Source organism: Protopterus annectens, chromosome 7.part0 (assembly GCF_019279795.1).
Source record: "Protopterus annectens isolate FY-2018-M chromosome 7.part0, PAN1.0, whole genome shotgun sequence".
In the NCBI taxonomy this organism is placed as follows: domain Eukaryota; kingdom Metazoa; phylum Chordata; order Ceratodontiformes; family Protopteridae; genus Protopterus; species Protopterus annectens.
The window spans coordinates 803,074,972-803,093,028 of NC_056739.1; the positions used below are offsets into that span (position 1 = coordinate 803,074,972).

General features: G+C 42.1%; 1 protein-coding gene across 2 annotated transcripts in view; it reads right to left on the minus strand.

The window, feature by feature from the left end:
* Positions 1 to 18,057, minus strand: part of AGFG2 (ArfGAP with FG repeats 2) — an 851,713-nt gene that overhangs the window by 74,807 nt on the left and 758,849 nt on the right. For both annotated transcript variants that reach the window (XM_044077339.1, XM_044077338.1), the window contains 2 exons: positions 11,861 to 11,944; positions 11,631 to 11,738 (listed from right to left, as the gene is read on the minus strand). In XM_044077339.1, coding sequence (XP_043933274.1) covers positions 11,631 to 11,738; positions 11,861 to 11,944 — 192 coding nt within the window. The remainder of the gene's footprint in view (positions 1 to 11,630; positions 11,739 to 11,860; positions 11,945 to 18,057) is intronic.

An 18,057-nucleotide genomic window follows, 5' to 3' on the forward strand; every position in this document is an offset into this window, starting at 1 on the left:
AACTCAGTATCCACCTACACAGCTTCCACCAACGTATAGTATCTCCCACTTGCTTCCATAAAAATTCCACTTCCAGCTCCATCATAAACTGGATCCTTACCAATTCCCCCCCGCCAATACCACAATCCCACCACTTCACCTGACTCCCTCAGTGATCATCTCCCTACCACCATCTTAAGACACTACTACTATATTCCTAAACCCCACCTTATCAAATACTGTCAAAAACTATCGACTTTCAATTCATCCCAAATTAACTCCATTCTCCACAACATAGATTGGTCCATCCTAAAACACCTCCCCCTAAACGATGCTGTAAGCACTTTCAATAGCATCTTCATGAATACTCTAAACTCCTCATCTCCCTCTAGGAAGATCAGAGTAAAATCAAACCATGCTCCCTGGCTCTCCAAAGAGACTAGGTCCCTTATGAAACAAAGAGATCATGCTTGGAAAACCTGGACTAAAACTAAACCACCACCTTTTCTTCAAAAATACAGGCAACTGAGGAACCTTGCAAAAAAACATATAACTAATGACAAAATGTTATACTATAGCTCTGCTCAGCTTAACAACAAATCCAATCCTCAAATTTTGGTAAACTCTCAACAACATCCTCTACCCTGGAAAGCCCTCTAATCCCTCCCCATACTCTAACTCTTCCTCTCAGGAAACAGCTACCCTCCTGAATAAACACCATCTCTTCCATCCAAAATCTGGTAACCTCTAAGCCAAACTCTACTTCGACACCCACCTCTCCAAGTCCCACTAACACAACTTTGTTTTCTTTTGAGCCACTTCCTATTACTTACATCAAATCTCTACTATTCAAGCTAAAACTTTGCTCTCCTTCCACTGACAATCTATCTCCTACATTCCTCAAACTTGCTGCTGACTCAATTGCCTATCCTGTGTATCTATACTAATTAATCTATCTATTCTGGAATCAGCTGTCCCCACCCTCTGGAAATCTTTCTTCACTATCCCTCTTCATAAAGGTGGAAACTCCACTGACCCCTCAAACTACCGACCCATTGCCATTCTGTCCCCCCTCTCCAAGATATTAGAAAAATGTATTCACTCACAGCTTCTCAATCAACTCCTCGCACACCACTTACTTACCCCTACCCAACATGGATTTTGTCCTCACCACAGCACCACCACTACCCTCCTCTCTTTCACTCATATCATTGCAGAGGCGCTAGACAACAATAAACTCATTTGCTGTCTCTTCCTAGATCTCTCCAAAGCCTTCGATACTGTCTCTCATCCTCTACTACTATCCAAACTCGCAAATCTCCACCTATCCCCCCCTCCGCACTTGCCTGGTTTAATAGTTACCTATCTGGCAGGGAACAATCTGCCAAATGGCTCCAATCCTCCTCACCTTTCGTTCCCATCTCCACTGGTGTTCCTCAAGGCTCCATCTTGGGACCCCTTTTGTTAAACATCTTCACCAATGATCTTTTACACCTCATGCAAAGAATCCTTCCTTATTCAGTCTGTCGACGACTCCACATTCATATCCATCTCAAACATACCTGAACTACACTCCCTGACCCAACAGGCCCTACTATCCACTGAACAACCTATTGATCCTAAATCCCAAAAAGACCAAACTCCTACTTTTCCTTCCCCGTTCTTTCTCATCACAAAACTTCCTTTTTTATTACATCTTCTAACAACACAAACATCCAACCTGACACCCACACAAAACTCCTAGGGGTCATTATCGATGATGAACTCAAGTTCAACCTACACATACTCCAATGTATAAAAAAAAACAAACCAGAAACTAGTTCTTCTATATAGGAATAAAAAATTCCTAACCCCTGAATCTAGACTTACCCTGGGCCAGGCACTCCTACTCCCTTCCCTCTTATATGCCGCCACAGTTCTTACCAATATCCAGGCCTCCATTCTAAACAAACTGCAACAGACTTACCATAAAATAGCCAGATTCATTACAAACTCCCCATACAACTCACACCACTGCATTTTTTAAACTCTCTTCAACGGCTTGAACTTCCCCAGTTTCTGCTATCTTATCAATTTCATATGCGACACTATTCTTTATAAACCCTCCTTCTGTCCATCTCTATCTTCCTTAGTCTCCATCTACATCCCATCCCGGACCCTCCGTACATCTAACCAACAATTACTTGATATCTACCGCCCAAAAAGGTCAGTAGGCAAACTACTCTACAAACACTCCCTTGCCCATGCTTGGAACAAACTTCCCCTTGACTTATGTTCAGTCTCCCACACCTCACACTTTAAAAATGAATTAAAAGCTTATTTTCTCAATTCCAGGACCTGCCCTTGCCATGACCCTACCTAGCCTTCCTTCCCTTTATGTACCCTCAAAAGGACCATACTTAGTACCTCATTACACCTCTCTCTCCAATGTGTCTACTATGCATTTGCACAATTTTATACAAACAAAAAATGTTTATTGTTGACCTATTGAACTATATCAATGTAAAATTGTTACTTAGCTTCTTTTTAATGCAACTTTAACTTTATGCATGTAACCCAACATATTTGAATCATTCTGCTATAACTGCTATCATATCAATATTGTTTAAAATTGTACTTATTTTAAAATGTATTACTGGAGCTTTTCTCCTCAGGTCTCCACTGAAAATGGGCCACAAGCCCAGTTGGACAAACCCGGTTAACAAATGCTAATAAATAAATAAAATAAGAAGTTATGTACCTACCATAACGTTCCATGTTAGTTGTCTTCTCGCCTTCTTTCTTGCTGGATCAGTTCGGAGCCGATCCTCGGCTCCGACTCGGCCAATACTAAAGCTCGAGAGCTAATTCCACCGGCTCGAGGATCCCCCATATCCCACAATGCTAGGCAGTAACTCCTCAGATCTCGTTTGAAAGCTAGGCCAAGCAAGAAAAAGCTCCATAACATGGAGCAGGGTAACCCACCTCTATAGGGCTGCTGTGAGGTGACTTAAACCTAACAGAGGAAATATAGAGGTGGTAAAGCGTGGGAGAAAAGGATTAGAAGGTCACAAAACAATCTCCTCTAGGTCTGTCCAGGCTAGGGGGAAGGAGGGTGGGATGCAAGAAAGAAGGCGAGAAGACGACAACTAACATTGAACGTTATGGTAGGTACATAACTTCTTAATGTTAAATTGTCTATCTCGCCTTCATTCTTGCTGGATGGGACCGTGTCCCTAGCACCTTGTCCCGGGTGGCCTATCGGAACAGACTCTTGAGAACAGTGGAACCAAAGTTGGCACGGTCTCTGGAGGCTATGTCCAACTTGTAATGAGAAATGAAGGTATGAGGTGAAGCCCAGGTAGCTGCTGAGCAAATAGAATCAATAGGAAGCCTATCCTGAAAGGCTATGGATGTGGCTAAGGCCCTCGTAGAGTGAGCTCTAGGCTTCGAGGGCAATTGCTGGTGTCTGATCTCATAAATAAAGGTAATCGTAGAAGTAAGCCATCTCGAAAGTGATACTTTAGAGACTGGAAGACCCATCTTGCCTTCCGCATATGAAACAAACAGTTGGTCTGTTTTTCTAAACTGTTTAGTCCTGTCTAAATAATACCTTAGTTGGCGATGAACATCTAAAGAGTGCAATTTCTGTTCTGACCTGTTGCCATAATTGGGGGAAAAAACTGGTAGATCAATAGTTTGATTCAGATTTGCTTGAGAGGCCACTTTGGGCAAAAAGGATGGATTGGTACACAAGGATACTCTATCTTTCTGAAAAATTAGATACGGGGGATGACAGCATAAAGCATGGAGTTCCGAAACCCTTCTAGCCGAAGTGATGGCTATTAGAAAAAGCGTTTTCCAAGACAACAACTTCATAGAACATGAAGCCGCAGGTTCAAAGGGGGGTAGAATCAATGATGCTAAAACCAAGTTCAGATCCCATGGAGGAGGTGGATCCTTGATAGGGGGCTTAAGAAGAAAGACTCCTTTCAAAAATGCTTTACAGAGTTTGTGGGACATAACAGTAGACTCTGACACTCCCACATGAAAATTAGATATAGCCGCCAATTGAACCCTGATAGTAGAAGAAGAGCCTGCTTGGAAAAGCTCAGCTAGAAAATCAAGAATGGACTGAATAGGTGCAGTAAAGGGGTCTATTTCCCTGGACATTGCCCATAAAGAGAAACGTTTCCATTTGCTGCTATAAATCTTCCAGGTAGAAGACTTATGAGAAGCTATCAAAATATCTCTGAGTGAGATATTAAGGGAAGCCTGGCTAAGGTTGGAATTGGAGGAACCACGCTGTGAGGTTCAGAGAAGAAAGGGATTGGTGCAGTTGACCCGATTGATGGATCAAGAGATCTGGAACTGGGTCCAGATGCCATGGTTGTGCCAAAAGGTAACGATGAAGAAAGGGAAACCAAACTTGTCGAGGCCAATAAGGGGCAATGAGGATCATTAAGGCCTTCAGAGCGATGGCTTTCCGAATCAGCTGAGGTATCAGTGAAAAGGGGGGAAAGGCATACAGAAGTCCCGGAGGCCAATCATGAGCTAGAGCATCTCTGATGGGATGACCTGGTAGGGGAAAGAGGGTGAAGAAATCGGAACACTTGCTGTTTTGGGGAGTGGCAAAAAGATCGCAGCAAGGTTGGCCCCAAGTTCGAAAAACTTCTTCCAACACTGATTTCTTCAGAGACCACTCGTGAGGCATGAGGATTGCTCTGCTCAATCTGTCTGCTATCACATTGGACTTGCCGGGAATGTGCGTTGCTATCAGGAAGCGCTGAGAAGAGATCACCCATTGCCACAGTCTGAGAGCTTCTCGACATAAGGGGTAAGATTTGGTCCCGCCTTGCTTGTTGATGTACCACACTACGGACATATTGTCCGTCTGAATTGCTATAGTTCCCTTAGGAAGAGAGTCTTGAAGGGCTTGCAACGCTAAAAGCACTGCTCTCATCTCTAGAACATTTATGTGCAAGTGGCACTCGATCGGCTGCCACATGCCCTGGACTGTCCTGCCCTGGTAATGCCCCCCCTCCCCACCCGATCAGGGAGGCATCCGTTGTCAGAGTAGCAGCCGGGGGCAGGGGAATGAAGGGTCTCCCTAGAAGAAGTTGGGGAGGTGAGACCCACCAGAGAAGATGATTCCTGCATGACTGAATTATGCTGATAGTGTGGGACATTGGCAGAAGTTGAAAAGACCACTGAGTGAAAAGCATCCACTGAAGAATCCTCATGTGAAAGCGAGCTAAGGGGAGGAGAGGAATAGCCGCCGCCATAATCCCTAGTACTTTCAACACCAGTCTGACCTTGACCTTGTTTTGTCGTAAGAGAAGAGAAACCTGCTTGTGAATGTCTGCGACTCTTTGTTATGTCAGTCTGGCTGACAGACTGACTGTGTCTAATCATGCGCCTATAAAGGTAATAGACTGACAAGGCGACAAGACAGACTTTTCGTAATTTACAGAGATGCCTAGAGTCTGACAGGTTCGTAGAGTGCAGTCTCTGGCTAAGAGAAGTAGATGCCTGGTGGTGGCAGTCAGGAGCCAGTTATCTAAGTACGGAAACACCTGGAATCCCTGGCCCCTCAAATGAGCGGCGACCACTGCCATGCATTTGGTGAACACTGGGGGGGCTGTAGTGAGACCAAAGGGCAGGGCCCTGAACTGAAAATGACTGGCCCCTAGCCTGAAGCGGAGAAATCTCCTGGATCGTCTGTTCATTTTGATGTGATAGCACGCATCCTGGAGATCTATGGAGCACATCCAGTTGTCCTGACCCAGAAAGGGCAGGATGGACTGCAGCGTGACCATCCAAAATTTTCTTTTCTTGACAAACTTGTTCAAGTTGCTGAGATCCAAAATGGGTCTCCAGTCCCCTGTCTTCTTTGGAACCAAAAAGAATTTGGAGTAGATTCCGGATCCTTGTTGGTTTGCTGGAACTGGTTGAATGGCTCTTTTTGCTAGCAGCTTTGAAATTTCTAGTGCTGCTTGCTCCCTTTGACTGGGTGGAACGTCTGGAAGGGATTTTCCGGATTGTTTTGGGATGCGAATGAAAGGAATTCTGTAGCCTTCGGATATAATAGACTGCACCCACTTGTCTTGAGTAAGGGAAAGCCAGGCTTTTGGGTACAGAGATAATCTTCCCCAGACTGCCTCCGAAGGTGGACAGTCGGGCAACCCCTCAGGGGTACTGAAAGGGTTTGTCAGAGAAGGTTTCTCGACTACCCTGATTCTGCGGGCCCCCTCTGCCTCTAGGACGGCATCTATTATTATTGTTCCCCCCTCTGCCTCTAGAGGGGAAACGACTCTGAGTCCGGTAAGACTCCCTGTGGTTGTTTGCGGAACCACATCTTCCCCCCCTTCTGACCTTTGGGGTAAGGCCTAGAAGGGGTAGAAAAACGGACTCAGACGGCAGAAAGAGTCTTACCTTCTACCTCGTACCTTGTCAGAGTATCCTTCACTTGTGGACCAAAGAGAGATAATCCGTCAAAAGGGGAGTTAGTGAAGGACGCCTTGAAAGGGTCCGCAAAGCTACATAGCCGCATCCAGGCATGGCGGCGTAAAGCCACCCCTGTACCTGCGGCTCTGCTTGCTCCATCAGCCGCGTACGAAAACAGGCGCATGGAGGAGTTAACTACTGAATTAAGGGTAGCCAGCTGGGAGTTCATCCTATCCTGAAAACCCACAGCTGATGGGTCCTTCAACACTTCACTCATATCCTTGAGCAAGTCCCTCTGGAGACGAGTGAAATGACACAGGTAATTCAGCGAACGCATGGAAAAGGTCGCTGATGAAAACATCCGCTTACCGTACCTGTCCATGGTCCTAGACTCCTTATTAGGAGGATGAACAGGTACCGAAGGATCCGCTAGTTCCTTCTTGGTGGCTGCAGCCACCACCATGGCATCCACAGAGACACCTTTGGACAAAAACTCCTTGTCTTTGGGGGCAGTGATAAATTTGGCCGGCCTCCTAGGGGTGGGTTCCACCGAGTCAGGAGCCGTCCAAGCCTTCCTCACCACCACTTCCATGAGTGGGTCAAAGGGAGGGGACACCCAGGAGGTGGAAGGTCGAGAACTAAACTCCTCAAGGTACACTGATTCGTCCTCTGAAGGGTTAAGGGCTGGCCAATTCCCCCTCTGTTTCAGGATTTCTAGTATGTCTGTAAAGGAGACATCTTCAGAGGGGGAACGAGGGGAACCCTCAGAATCTTCCAAATCAGTGTCAGAGGTGACAGACTCAGGGGAGTCAATGTGCTTCCTCTTGCACTGTCTCTTCCTAGGGGGTTCTTCTGCAAGATCAGGAGAGGCCTCGGAAGAGGAGGAAATTCCCACTGGGGATACTTGAGGCGCAGATTCTCTATGGTCTGAAGCAAGGGGGTGAGAAGAAATCACCACAGGCACTGTAGAGGGAGGAGCTGATGGAGCCGACTGTGGAGTAGAACCAGGTTCTAACACGCTCCGCATGAACTCAAAGGCACCCCTATCAGGCAGGGCCAGAGGTCTCCGCTCCGAAGAGCCGAAAACCTCCCCCGGCACCGACAAGGATGGCTCCAAAGCTGATGTCGGAGCCAAACTAACCAGCACCGAAGCACCGAGAGGGAGAGCGGGGTCGGATAAGGGTCCGATGCCACTCGCCCCCTCAGAGCCGACGAGGGAAGTCCGGCGCCGAGATCCCTCCAAGGAGGAGATCGGAGCAGACGATGGCGCCGAAAGGAAAGGTATCGGTTCCGACGCTCCCACAGTCTCGGCTCTGAGCAGCACCGGCTCCGAACTCAATAGAGTCGGAGGAGGAATGTCTAATGGAACAGGGGTAGCCATCGACTGTTGAGTCGGGCTGTGTAACATCTGGGCCAGTGCCTCGGACTTAAGAAGTCTACTCACCACCCTCTGCAAATCATGGTCCGAAAGTCTGGAGGACCTAGAGGAGTGTGACCTATGGCTCCGTTCAGACAACAGCGGTGAGGCTGGAGCGGAATGAATGGAGCAGATAGGAGGAGACCTGGACCTCTTTCTAGTAGTCGGTTCTGACAAGAGTATCGGAACCGACTTCGACTTATCTGTCTCGGCTCCAGCCAGAGCCGAGGACACAGTGTGTGTGGTAGGTCTAGAATCATCGGCTCCGGCCGGAGCCGATGGTTGAACCGTATGAACGGTCTTTGAACCTCCGGAGGACGGCTCGGACACTGGAGCCGACTGCCTGGAGGACTTAGAAGGTTTCCCCGACATAGACTGTGTCGGGGGACCCTCAGGCTTCAATAAGCCTCTTAAAATTAATTTATTTTTACATTCCTGCAGGACTCTAGGGCTGAAACCGTGACAGACAGCACAAGAGTCCTGCAGGTGTAAAGGTCCCAGGCAATACACACAAGAAGTGTGACCGTCCGTCAGAGAGATCTTCTGACAGCACGAGTCACACTTCTTAAAGATAGATAACCCCCCCGATGCGACCAATAGTTTCAGGTCGAGGGTGGCTGACGGAACCTTTTTCTTTATTTGTTGAACATCATTTAAGAACAGTGGTAGAGGATAACTCTAATATTCTGAAGGACAGTAAACATTTTTTACTTGACCTATATGATTATTTATCTAATGGTGAAGATGTTAATGAATATTTTTTGGTTACTTTAGACGTGAAAAGTCTATTCACAGTTATACCCAATGCTGTAGGCATTGATAGTGTTCAAAACTATTTAAGGAAGTATACTGACATGGATGTTCAATTTATTGAATTACTGGCTTTATTTTTAGAAATTATATTAGAGAATAATGTCTTTCTTTTTGAGGATGATATGTACATACAAAATGATGGCGTAGCTATGGGCACTTCTTGTGCCAATAGCTACACCAACATTGTAATGGCAGAATGGGAAAGAGAGAGCCTGTTCCCCTTTATGTCCTTTAAACAAAATGTCACCTTTTATAAGAGGTTTGTGGATGACCTCTTTTTGGTATGGAAAGGAAGTGAGACTGCATTATTAGAATTTGAAAAAGACATTAATAAACTGACTAATTTTTTGCGTTTCACTATGAGTTATTCTAAGGAGTACATTTCCTTTTTAGATGTAAATGTTATGAAGCTTACGAATGGAATAATTAATACTTCAGTACATAGAAAGATGTGTTTTAGGAACACTTTACTGCATAGGAGCAGCATGCACCCTAAACACATTTTTGATAATGTCATAAAGGGTCAGATTATGAGAGCTTCTAGGCTCAACCCCACAGAGACTGGGTTCAGTGAAGAAATAGATGGATTAAAATCTAGGTTTTTAGACAGATCATACAGAGAAAGAGATATTGTTAGAACAATACAAGAAGTTTATGGTATGAGGAATACAAGGGCCCGTCCGTATTTTTCAAGTAGAATAAATATAGAGACTGAAGATAATATAAAGAATAAGGAATCAGAATTTAATGACATTTTAATCAGTTTACCATTATATTTCACCAGAGATGTTAATGAGGTTAAAAGCATTATAGAAAAGCATTGGCATCTGCTAAGACTAGAGGATGAAATTAGTACTTTAGTTGGTGAGAAACCCAGGTTTTGTTATAAGAATAAACCAAACCTAAACAGAACATTGTGCCATAAAATTCGAAATGGCCATCAAATATATCCTACCAATACGACTCCTTGTTGTAGCTGCAATCAGTGTGGTATGATTAACACTGATACAACATTTAAGTCACCAGTGACAGGAAAAACCTTTACTTTCTTTACTGGTACATGTAGAACGGAGAATGTTGTCTATCTAGCTCAGTGTTGTTCCTGCACAGCGTTTTACATAGGTAAAATGAATAGACAATTTAGAGAAAGAATAAGGGAACACAACTATAGTATAAGGATAGGAGATGAGCGAAATGCTCTAGCTAAACATCATAAGATAAAAGGAAGTACACACACGTTAAGTTTCTTTGTCCTACAGGTTGTAAATAAAACCTTAAGGGGAGTGGACCTAGAAAATTATACCTTGGAACAAGAGACTAGATGGATTATCAGATGCAAGTCTGACTATCCCCCAGGTCTCAATGATAAAGTAAGCCTACATCCATTTTTAAAGAAAAGGAGGTTAGGAAGAGCTTTGAAATATTGAGAGTGAAGACTGTTATGGTACAAATGTTTTTTATGCACTTGAAATAATTATTTATATATTCAAAATATAAAATTTTATTTTAGTATTTTCATACACTTACAACTGTTTACGTATAAAAATTGTTTAGATACAGAGAATTTTTTAGAGAAGTTTTTAAAGAGATTTTAGATAAATATAATTATACACTATATATACTATATATTATTTATTATGTTTATATTTATATTTATTTATATCTTTACAATATAATGAAATTTATTAGGTAATATGAATTTGACATGCTGCTACAAATGTATATAGGATATTTTATTATATTGAATTAGGAGTTTGGCACCATCTGGTGGCATAAATAATGAATTACGTGTGACTGAGTATAACATTCAAGTTTAATGAATGGAAGATTCTCAGTATGATTAGTTTAAACATGAGAATATTTAATTATGTATATGATTAGTTTAAACATGAGAATATTTAATTATGTATAGTAAACATATTGAGTTTATTGTTTTTAAATGGAAGAGACTGTTTAAATATAGTGGACTGTAAAGTATTAGTACTACAGTTCAAAATTGTTTTAAATTGAATTGATTGATTAATTGAACTGTTTTGAATTTTAATTGATTTGACTATATAAGGACTGTGCTTTTTACATGGGTTGTACAGTCTGAGGAAGCCCTTTTCAGGGTGAAAGCGCTAACTGACGTAAATAAAGAACGTTCCTGGGTTTATCCTATGAGTTGGAGATATTATTTTATTTCTTCATTTCATCACTTGATTTCGTTGAATTGTGGTTGTGTTGCATACAAGCTGCAGCATTCCTGCACTTAGATTGGATTGCTGACTTTCACACTTCTTAAAGCCTGAGACCTTCGATTCTTTAGACATATCTAAAGATATAAAAGTAGTGCAATCACTCACACAAACACACAGATTACACTAAATTTTAAATTAAAGTAACTAAAATTAACAAAAATTCCCTAGAAAACACACTCACTCCAACTACTAGGAGGGGTGGGAAGGGGCCTAAGGGAAGAACCCTTGGAAAATTTTTTTAGAAAGGGGAAGGAATTTGTAAGGGAGTGGTAAAAGACTAAGTAATTAACTAAATACTACCGAAAAACTAACTTAAAGGGGGGTCTAAGTTTAGTAAAACTTTTATAAAATTAACTAACCTGCAGAGCCGGTTGGAAAAGCACCTCGTCAGCTAAGCGGCAAACGAGATCTGAGGAGTTACTGCCTAGCATTGTGGGATATGGGGGAGCCTCGAGCCGGTGGAATTAGCTCTCGAGCTTTAGTATTGGCAGAGTCGGAGCCGAGGATCGGCTCCGAACCCATCCAGCAAGAATGAAGGCGAGACAGACAACTTAACATTAAATATTCTCTCCAGATTCAAATAAATAATTGACGCCCTTGGTAAGGAAGGAGGAGGTCTTTACTGCAAGAATAGACTCAGTGAAGCACTCCTGATCTTCATTTAGGATCAGGCAAACCATGTGCACTTGTAAATATTTACTACAATTTCCTAATCACAAATAATGTACAACTGCACTTACATTCCTGATTCTTACCATTTTGCTGCAGTGGGAAGACTGCCTGTTGGGGAAATGCTGTATGAACACTGCTTGGTACCGTCCCAAATAAAGCTGCAGTGGTTGGGGCCATACCAAATCCAGAAGCTGTAACACATAAGAAAAGATGTATTTAGCTGTTTATTTAGAGTATTACAAATAAGATTTCTAGGGGAAAATGTATAAACATACATACAAAGTATAATACTCCACAAATTTAAAACACTCACCCATTGCTACTCCATTTGCCTGAAAAGGATTAGTATGAGACACAGGGACCTGGGCTGCAGAGGTAGTGAAAGGATTTGTGAAAACTGCAAAAAATAAATAGTAATGAAAAAAAAAATGTTTTTTAATTACTTTTATATTCAGTCAGCTAAATCAGTACAACTTTCAGTTTCCTTCATAAAAACAATGTGCAGGCCTAGGTTCTCTCTAGACCTTTCTGCCAGCTGCCGGAGTCCTGTAAGCCTTTCACTACACAGAAGGGTCACTTTCACATTTGGCACTAAAATATACAATGTACAATTGGGAATTACTGAAAAGTTGCTTAACAAGGGAAGCCAGGCAGATACAAATCTACCTCAAAAAGGCTATCAAGTGCTGCTAGACCATACTGACAGTATGACAAACATGACTAGGCACCAACATGGTCTTGAAGTTCTGGCCTGCACCCTTCTACACATAGGCTGCGCATGTCTACAACATCCTCTTTTTTGTCAGTGTGTTTCCAGGTGGGAAGAAAAGTGACGTGACCAAATCAGAATCCTGAAACCTCAATGCATGGCTCCCAGTATACCCATATTTTAGCATAACAAACACAACTGAAGCAAGGGCTCTTTTTAGGATGATCCTGTTTTCCTTAGATCAGAGATGGAACTACCTCAAAATAAAAAAGCAAAAACAGTTAATGTTATACAACTACTATGACACTAACAGAAGCTGATGTTTAAAAAAATGTTGGCAAGGTTAGTGGTGCTTGTAGCTACTGCTAACAGAAGATCATGACGATGCATCATTCTTTAGATGGGGGCTCTCCACCTTCAGGTACAGTACTTAAAAGGTAGCTATAATAATTTACAGATGACCCCTCTCCTCAATAAAAGCATCAAAATTAAACATCAGAAAACACAACAGACAGCAGTATGAAAACTGTCATAATAATTCAAAATGAGTCAAAAGGGATAAATAAAGCACAAAAACTAGCTGGACATGTTCTTTTAATTAAAAGAAAACTTTCAGTGGAAATGAACTAAAAGAAAAAAGTAGATAATAGCAGCTGCAAATCTGACAGAGCAAATGGCAAAATTTCACAGTTTAGCATGAGAAATTCAGACGTAGTACATTTTAAGTACTCATTTTGCACATGGCCACTCAATCAGGACTAGCCAAACAGAATTTGACTGAAAAGGAGACACCCTGTACTCCTCTTCTGACCAACTCCAAGGTTGCAGAATCTATTTCTCCAAGTCAAGCTCTCTTCAGTTTATTATTCCTTATCAAAATGCATCTTTGTCGACCATCAATTTGATATTTTCTTTGGTAATTTCTCAGTAAAGTTTTCAGTACCAGCATGCTCTTGAAAATAATTCTCACCATCAGATTACAGTCCGTTCTTTCTTCGCAGACAGGAAAAGAGGGAGCACTGTACAAAACACAACTAGCAGGGCAAGATGTCATGCCTCTACATACAAGAGGCTGAAAACTGCACAGTTCAAATCAGGTTTTATTTTTCACATTCCATCTGTGTGTTGTGTTATTATGCCTTCCTCTACTTACAATTCTTAGGAAGTACAAAGGACTATGGAAATGTTCATAGAATTTCGGCTGTATGGTTAGGACTACAGAGGTGTTTTCAATAATTAGACTGTTTGGGAGAGTAACAACACTAAGGTGATAGAGACACCTGGATAATATAGTTTACGAGCTGGTATAACTTTAGATCACAACTGTGTTGTTTAGGCTCAGAGCACACTTCTTCCTGGCACCTGCTGAACAAAAATCAAAGTAATGCTGTAAGCATACTGCCTACTATTACACTACACCTGCTACAGCATCAGTGTACTCAGCACAGTTGAGAACAGTCTCTTGATTTTCTTGTTTGCTATAAAGGACAGCTGCACAAGTCCTACTTACCTATAACAATAAGTGCTTGAATTTCACATTGCCTCAGTGGCATATGGGTTCTGTGCCTGCACAAACCTATGCTAGCAGCTGTACAGAGCTCAGAATCCCCTCCTCTAACTGCCTGTGACAGTGGATTGGCTGAACCCCTCTCATCAAAGTAAGCCTAACCTGTCACAGTAAGTCAGTTCATGATATATATATATATATATATATATATATATATATAGGGGGAGAGAGAGAGAGACACACTATACGGGGAGGGGGGGGATGCTACCACTGATGCAGTACGAAATTTGAACATCTACTGTTAGAGGTATGGGACTTGCACACAACTGTACTATATTCATCACTCACTCACGCTGCCTCAGTGGCATATGGGTAAATTCCCAAAGCTTACCCTACCTGGAAGGAGAAAGGATAAGGATCCAGGAGCCCCTGCAGAATGGTTCTCATTAAGCCTGCTCTGGAACTTGAGAAATAATCCAGTTTGCAGCACTTTGTAGAGGTATGAACAAAGGACCAGGGTGCTTCCTCTAGAATGCATCTAGAGTTCACTCCTTTCCAATATGTCACCAAAGAAAAGACTGGTGGCATATGCCTTAACCCTGCTTAGAACAGGTTTATCATGGTGGAGGTAACAAAAACAGCAGCAGAGGACAACCAATGAGCAGTCATTTGCTTAGACAGGTTGACCCATCTTAGCCTCAGAATAGGAAACAAACATCTGCTTAGCCTTCCTGAAGGGCTTAATTATATCAAGTTAGTTCCCGAGTGGTCTGTGCACATCCAAAAAATGTAGAATCTTACCTCCCTTGTTTTTAGGTTCTGGAAAGAGTGGGAGATTGATTGCTTGATTCAGAGAAATATCAGAAACAACGTTTGGCATGAAATATGGAATAGTGCATAAAGTAGCCATGTCCTTGTGGAAAATCAGATAATGTTGGCCGCACCATGACAGTTTGCACCTCAGAGACTCACCTTGCAGACATCAGAATATTAAGCAAAACAGTTTTCCAAGCGATGAACAATAAATCAGCCTGAAAGACCAGTTCAAAAGGGAATACAGTCAATTTTTCAAGAACAAAATCAAGATCCAAAGAGAAGGGATCTGCCTTCAAGGTGGTCACAAGTGTTAACTTTCTTCTATAAATTGTTTGACCACAAAGAGGAGAAGGGAGATCCATGGTGGAGAAGCTGAGATGGCCACAAAAATGCACCTTGATAGATTCATAAGGTAAGCTATCGCGGAGTAGTTCACACAAATAATTCAAAAAAGTGGGGTAGATTTCATACCAGGCCTCCTATTATTGGTTAGGCACCACCTAGAAAACCTCCTCTATTAGTAAACATAAGATTTTTCTAGTTTTCTTGCCTATTTCAATACCTGCTGCACCATCCTCATGGAACAGATGCCAAAAAGGTGCCAAGATAGAATTATCCATGCTCAAAGTTGGGGTGCACCAGTCATCCCTGACACTGTATGCGCAGATCCAGAGAGAGAGAGTAAACAGCCAGTTCCATTAAAAGGAGAACCAACATTGCTAGAGCCAAAATGGGTTAACACAATGATCTCTGGCAAATATTTCTGAATCTTCAGAAGTACCTTGCACGTCAGAAAAAATGGTGGAAATTCATAAAGAAACATTTCCGTCCAAGGGAACGAGAATGCATCTGTCCTCCAAGCATGGCTTTCAAGGCATCATGAATACAATTTTTGCAATGGTGTTTTGAAAGGAGCAGAATGGATCTAGTTCAGGAATTTCCCCACCTCTGGGCCAAATCCTGTAAGATCTCTGTCCTGAGTTTCCACTCATGAGGGTCCGTCCAGGATCTGCTCATGCTTAATGTCTGCCACTATGTTTTGCTTTGACAGGATGTAGGAGGCCTAAAGCATCAGTGAATGCTGTATAGCCAGCTCCTAGGCCATCTCTGCCCATCACCAAACAGGGTATGACCTTGTACTCTCTTGTTTAGTTACCACATGACTGTGGTGTTGTCTGACCACTAACTGGGGATTTGGAGACCACCACAGACAGAGAACTTTAACTCATGAATCAGTGCTAACATTTATTTGAGATTTATATGCTTTGCACCATATGAAGGACCCATTCACCTTGCATTTCATCTCCCTGGGCACTGCTCCCCATGCAAAATCCAACAAGTCCATCTGGACTGACTGAACTGGGACCTAGCGGGAGAAAGCTAGGAATGAATCAAGAGACATCTGATCCCTCTACCACTCTCATTTCTCAAATTCCAGCACTGGTACTTGGAACTATTAGGGATACAGGTGCTGGTATTTAAGTATTACTGAACCTCTCTCATATGTAGTCTGGACAGTGGTATCACGAGGATCACTAATGCATAGAGGTCTAGAATTCTGAGAAAGTGTATTGCAGAGGCAGCTTCTTGGAGAGAGAAATCCCACAAAGTGTTCTGATAAGTCAGGAATTTGTTATCTGCGAGAAAGTCTGTGACATCTGGCTATATCCCACTGGACTGCAAACAATTAAATGATGTCCCTTACTATCCTGGGTCAGTAACTAAGGAGGTTCAATCCTAACTAGTGACTATGTGAGACTGTCACTTAAATACTTCACAATTTTCCCCTTAGAGCACAAGAGGAACATGCTCTATTTTCCTGGGACTGGACTATATACCTCTGTCCACCCCAAATGTATTCAATTATTATTATACACTTCAGAGCAATGCATCCCAGTTTTAGACCCCTGATACACTCACACTCAAAGCAAATTTAAATATCTCACATCCAAACACTTTTGGGAAAGCCTGACAGATTTCCAGCTGTGTCTCCTTCTGCAAAATAATACAGTAATGCTGTCACCAATCAGTGTGTCTTCATGCCCTTCTAAAGGGGTGTCCAATTATGAAAATTAAATATAAAAATAAATGATAGCTATGACCAGAAGCGACCAGGCCTTTGAGGTGACCTGGGGAGTATCAAACAAGTATAAGCACACTCTAATCTTTAAAGAAAAACACTGACTTCCACCACAATGTAAAGTAATGAAAAACATTTAAGTAAAATTATTACAAGAATGTAAATCAAGAGTCTTCAATAAACACCAGAATTCAATAATCAGAAATGTACAATTAAACTGCAGGATGCGAGTCGATTATTCTAGAAAAACTCTTATCTTAATGACTAAGCTTTCCTAATCTAAAGAATAATGTCCCTGATCTAATCTAACACAACAGCAAAGCCAAGGCAGGCTTACAGCTTTTAATGAGTTCTCTTTCATGGGTGCCCACTGACTGCACAGTACTGTAACTGACTGTACTTCACAAACTGCTTCACCTGACAAACTTGCAGTCTCAACTGTATTATTTTATAAAAACAATCAGCTGTTTGAAAAAGTTATTTTACCTGTCAATCAGCTGTTCAAATAATCACCTAGCAACCTGGAACATTCTAATGACATCACTCACTGTTCAGCTGATTCTCCAAAGTACTTTAGAATGTCCCTCTCAAACATGCTAGAAATGTATCAAAACACGGACAGATTTTTAAATATTCTGTATAACAGAGAAATACTCAACATTTTAAAAACTTTACATTTTCACAATTAGACATGCTGGTATACAATATAATTTAATCTAAGAATATGCACAAATCTCCTGCCAGACATGCTAATACAGATGAGTTTTTTCATTTTTTTTCACATTTCTACCTCCCCTTATGACCCAAGCACAACTTTCAAGTGACCCTTGAAAACTGACATGAGAAAAATGCGTTTGCCTGGGAATATCAACTCACTCCACTCCTGGGCAATCCATTTGTATTAGCATTATTGACCCTACTGCAGCATTTTTCTCCTCCTGAGGAAACTTGACTGAGTACAGCCCCCACCCCACAATCCGAAGCATCTACCTGTACAATAAATTCTTTATTGTAATCTGGGCTGGCTAATACAGGGGTCCTCCCAAAATCTCTTGTAGTTTTTGGAATGCTTGTTCACAGTCTGTGGTCCACACTACACTGTCCGGTTTATTTCTCCTACTTAGGTCCATAAGGAGTGCAGTTACAGTACTGTAATTGGGCACAAATTTCCTATAGTACCCCGCTGTCCCTAGAAATGCTCTAGTTTCCTAGTAACAAGGACTGGCCACACTTGAATAGCTCCCACCTTAACAGGTTTTGACCCAATTTTACCAGTTCCCACAGGGTCCAAAGTGACCTCTGCCATACCCACTTGACACTTACTGGGTTTAATGGTTAATCTTGCCCAACTTAATCTATCCAAGACCTCCCTAACATGTTGGTCTGCAAACGCCTGTA